Source organism: Panicum virgatum, chromosome 1K, assembly GCF_016808335.1.
Source record: "Panicum virgatum strain AP13 chromosome 1K, P.virgatum_v5, whole genome shotgun sequence".
Lineage (NCBI taxonomy): Eukaryota > Viridiplantae > Streptophyta > Magnoliopsida > Poales > Poaceae > Panicum > Panicum virgatum.
The window spans coordinates 29,863,813-29,868,845 of NC_053136.1; the positions used below are offsets into that span (position 1 = coordinate 29,863,813).

Here is a 5,033-nt window from a genome sequence, read left to right on the forward strand (position 1 = left end):
ATTCTTAAGCTAGATTCCCGAGCAACATTATTATTATATATCTTATATATAGTAGTACTTAGGAAGGAGTTTACCACGCAGACATATGCCTCAGGACAAATGAGAGAACTAAGTGTGGTATCGGCCTGTCATCTGTTATTATTAACTCATGCATCTTCGTTTATTCTATTACACCATTATCTGTTAGTGATTCCCATCTGGAGAGGGATCATGATGTTTTTATTTGTCGCTACTACATGTCTGCATGTGACTAGTTCGTTCATGCACAAGATGTATAACGGACTGGTTCTTGCCGTCGTATATATGAAATTATGGAAGCAGCTGTCTGCCAATGCATCTAAATCCAACACACGCAATGACGCCAAGTAAATTCAAGACTTGTTCCTAGCTTCCTATTCATCACACAACCGTGCATAAATCAATTCCACAGATCCAATGACAGCGCTTAGACACTCCTATAAATACCGACTTCCTCCTTGATTCATAGCCACACAGAAAGCAAATAGTACAATACGCAAGGACGACATCCATTCAATCTCAGTTGTTCACGCTCAATATAGTTTTAGTCAGGCAGAATCTGAGACTTTGATGGCCAGTCGATTACTGTTCCTCCTTGCTCTGTTGGCTATGACATGCTGTTGTGCGGTCGCTTCAGATCCGAGCCTTCTCCAAGACTTCTGTGTTGCAGACAAGATGTCTCAAGGTAATACTAAAGTTGTTTTGTGTCTTGTTTTCACAAATTTCGTTTATTTATCAAGCACTATATCAAAGTTATGACTATATCCTACACGTATATAAAACATGCAGTGAATGTTAATGGTTTTACCTGCAAAGATGCAAAAGATGTTGTTGCCGAAGACTTCTTCTTCTCTGGCCTTCATGTGGCTGCCAATACCAATAACAAGCAGGGATCGGTCGTGACAGCGGCCAATGTTGCGCAGATTCCTGGCTTGAACACGATGGGAATCTCTATGGTCCGCATAGACTATGCCCCGAAAGGCCAAAACCCACCTCACACTCACCCTCGTGCCACTGAAATACTAGCTGTTCTTGAGGGCTCACTATATGTTGGCTTTGTTACATCGAATCCAAACAACACATTGATCTCCAAGGTTCTCAACAAGGGTGATGTTTTTGTGTTCCCAAAGGGTCTTGTCCATTTTCAGTTCAACTATGGGACAGAAAATGCCGTAGCTCTTGCAGCCTTGAGCAGCCAAAACCCTGGGGTAATCACTATTGCCAACACAGTATTTGGATCGGAACCATCCATAACAGATGGTATCCTTGCCAAGGCCTTCCAGGTCGATAAAAAGACGGTTAACTGTATCCAATCTCAATTCTAATTAAGCGACTGGTTACATGCATGTTTGTTCCTTTACAAAAGTAACTCCAAATTTCCCTATTTCTCCAATCCATTTGTATTGTATTCTTCAATTGTTGTAAGTCCATTTCATTCCTACCTTCAATAATTATGTCATGGAATCGCAAAGCCTATTTGCAAAACGAATGTAAGTTTCTTCTGTGTCACAATGTCAGTCTTGGCATATCATGATATTTGAATTATGAGAATGCTCTTTAATCTCCAACAGTTTCCAATCACTCTTCCCCATCCTTGTTTTTTTTTTGAAAAAAGAGAAAAAACACTCTCCAACAATTTCCCATTCTAATATTCCATCTCCTAACAATTGGCAAATTGACATCCCTTGTGTATAAAAATACGCACCGCTTCTCCCCTCCCGATCGCCCCTCCTCCATGGCGTTTTCTCGAATTATCACTACTAGAAAACGGGCCAATGGTCCTGGCCAAAGATATCAGCTGCATCAGTACCGGTTGCAAAAGCAGCTGGTACCTTTGGCCAGCGGCGATCAAAGGTAAGGGGTTTCGTACCGGGTTAAAGCATTACCCGGTACCAAAACCCCAGTATAGGCACCGGTTAGTGCCACCAACCAGTACCAAAAGAACAAGGAGGAATATGTACCAGTTGGTGGAACCAACCGGTGCCTAAAGGGCGGACAATGGCACCGGGTTTTGCCATGACCCGGTGCCGCCACGTGCCCACAACAAAGGCGCCGGTTGGTAACATCAACCGGTGCCTATGCCTATTGTTTGGCACCGGTTGTTGAGCACCAACCGGTGCCTTTGAGCCATGCCTATAAATACCCCAACCCCTCCCCCCTCCAAGCTGCCGTTAACTCACTGTTCATGGCAGCTGAGTGAGGGGAGGGGAGGCGAATTTTTGTTTTTTTCTTCAAAAAAGGTTAGTTATTTTTCTCCATAACTTAGCAATTGGTTTTTAGAAGCAGTTATCATTTAATTTAGTTTATATATGTGATAATTATTTTTAGTTGTAGCATTTTATTGTAGTTATATGCGTTATCCATTTATTTGATATGTGAATACTATCAAATTATTGTATTTATATGTTTTATCAATTTATTTGATAAGTGAATAGTATCTATTTATTATAGTTATATGCATTATCAATTATATATTTGAATTCAAATTTTGTATGGAAATATTATCAATTACATATGCAAGGGTGCTTTATTTAGTTCCCTTCAAAATTCTAAAACTTTACAAGATTCCACATTCGAGATGCATGCTGCGTCAATTCAAGACCCGTAGCTCAGCTAGGCCAGAAGGCCACATGCGTCGTTTCTTGTACAAAAATATAAAGTTCCATATAGAGAAACAAAGTTTTTACACAGTCATGCAGTCAGAAGCCCATATGCATCGTTATAATTTTGTAGTTCAGTTTTATTAATAGCGTATTCAATATTAGTTATAAATTGGTAGTATGAATGAACTATTTGTACACTACAATGATGTATATAATTGTATTGTGGACCCAGATGAGTCGGCAATGGATGTACATGGCTGACCGGCGTTCAAAGGAGTTCATTGATGGCGTGCATGAATTCATAGAAGTGGCCGAGAAACACAAGTATGGCGGTTTCGTTCGTTGTCCATGCAAATTCTGTAAGAATGAGAAGAATTACTCATCATCAAGAACCATCCACAGTCACTTGTTCAATAGTGGTTTCATGTCGAACTACTATGTTTGGACCAAGCATGGCGAAAGAGGAATTATGCTGGATAATAATGTAGAAGAAGAGGACATGATTCCTGACTTTGCAGCCAATTATAATGTCTTTTTCAATAACACTGCAATGGGTGAGCCTGAAGAAGATACTGAAGGATATGTTGTAGAAGATGATCTTGGTCAGATGCTGCGCGAAGCTGAGGAAGGTTGCGAAACAGAAAAGGAATCGAGAGATCTGAAGCGTATGTTGGAGGACTACAGGAAATTGTTATACCCTGATTGCAAACAAGACCAAAAGAAGTTGGGTACGACATTGGAATTGTTGCAATGGAAGGCATCAAATGGTTTGTCTGATAAGGGGTTCGAGGAGTTGCTGAAACTTATAAAAAACTTACTCCCTGAGGGTAACACCTTGCCGGTGACAACATACGAGGTAAAAAAAAGTTGTTTGTCCTTTAGAATTAGTGGCACAGAAAATACATGCTTGTCCTAATGACTGCATCCTATATCGAGGTGAGTATGAAAATTTGGATTCATGCCATGTATGCAACGCATGCCGGTATAAGATCCCTCGAGATGATCCAGGCGACGTTGAGGGGATGCGTGTCAAGAAGAGGGTGCCTGCCAAGGTGATGTATTTCCCTCTAATACCACGTCTGAAACGTTTGTTCATGAATAAAATGAATGCTAAATTGATGCGATGGCACAAAGAAGAACGTAAGCAAGACAATATGTTGAGACACCCCGTTGATGGGTTGCAGTGGAGAAAAGTGGACAGAAGATTCCCAATATTTGCAAATGATGCGAGGAATATAAGGTTCGGCTTAAGTACGGATGACATGAATCCTTTCGGTGAGCAGAGCAATGGCCATAGTACCTGGCCTATGACACTCTGTATATACAACCTTCCTCCCTGGTTGTGTATGAAGCGGAAATTCATTATGATGCCGGTGCTTATCCCCGGCCCGAAGCAACTCAGTAACGATATAGATGTGTATCTGAAACCACTGATTGAGGATCTTCTATTATTGTGGAAAGAGGAGGGTGTTCGTATGTGGGATGCGCACGCAGAGGATCATTTTAACCTTCGTGCATTACTTTTCGTAACCACCAACGATTGGCCAGCACTAAGTAACCTCTCCAGACAATCCAATAAGGGTTATAGGGAATGCACCCATTGTTTAGAAGAAACCGACAGCACGTACCTCAAGCACTGTAGGAAGATCGTGTATATGGGTCATCATCGATTTCTTCCGATCAAGCACCCATTAAGGAGGAGGCATGCTCACTACAATGGAAAGGAAGATCATCGAACCAAGCCTAGACACCGTTGTGGGAAAATAGTGTTTGAAATGGTCAAAGATATAAAAGTAGTATTCGGAAAAAGACCCGGCAGCAGATCAGTGCAGAGCGATGACGGATGTGCACCTATGTGGAAGAAGAAGAGTATTTTTTTGGGAGTTACCTTGTTGGGAAGTCTTAGACGTCCGCCACGCAATTCATGTGATGCACCTAACAAAAAATCTTTGTGTGAACCTTCTAGACTTCCTTGGTGTCTACGGTAAGCCAAAGGATACATTGGAAGCGCGGCAAGATCTTCAACGTATGAAACAACGGGCCGCCTTACATCCAGAAAAAAGAGATAAAGGACGTCATTATCTAGGTCCTGCATGCTACACTCTTAGTAAGGAAGAGAAGCAAAGTATGTTCGACTGTTTGAACAGTATCAAGGTCCCATCAGGCTACTCTTCGAATATAAAGAGGCTACTAAACTTGAAAGAGAAGAAATTCGCACACGTAAAGTCCCAGGACTGTCACGTGTTGATGACGCAATTGATTCCAGTTGCACTTAGAGGTATTCTACCAGCTAATGTTCGAGCAACAATTATAAAGCTATGCGCCTTTCTCAACACAATTTCTCAGAAGGCAATCGATCCATCGAGTTTAAGCAGGCTACAAGAGGATGTTGTCCAAAGTTTAGTCAGTCTT

The 5,033-nt window shown here is 41.4% G+C and overlaps 1 protein-coding gene across 2 annotated transcripts; it reads left to right on the plus strand.

Moving 5' to 3' along the window:
* The first annotated feature begins 588 nt into the window (after positions 1-588).
* Positions 589-1,556, plus strand: LOC120653437 (putative germin-like protein 2-2). Of its 2 annotated transcripts, XM_039931193.1 has the most exons (3): positions 589-703; positions 808-1,046; positions 1,149-1,556. In XM_039931193.1, the coding sequence occupies exons 1-3, from the start codon at positions 589-591 to the stop codon at positions 1,341-1,343; spliced, it is 549 nt and encodes a 182-aa protein (XP_039787127.1). In that variant the 3' UTR covers positions 1,344-1,556. The 2 variants fall into 2 exon arrangements, with proteins under 2 accessions (XP_039787127.1, XP_039787123.1); XM_039931189.1 differs by having other exon boundaries at positions 808-1,556.
* Positions 1,557-5,033: the final 3,477 nt, after the last annotated feature.

Excerpts from the sequence above, each read along its gene's own strand:
- LOC120653437 (XM_039931189.1), top strand. The coding sequence starts at position 589 with ATGGCCAGTCGATTACTGTTCCTCCTTGCTCTGTTGGCTATGACATGC. Across the intron at positions 704-807 it reads TGCAGACAAGATGTCTCAAG|TGAATGTTAATGGTTTTACC; the intron begins GTAATACTAAAG and ends TAAAACATGCAG.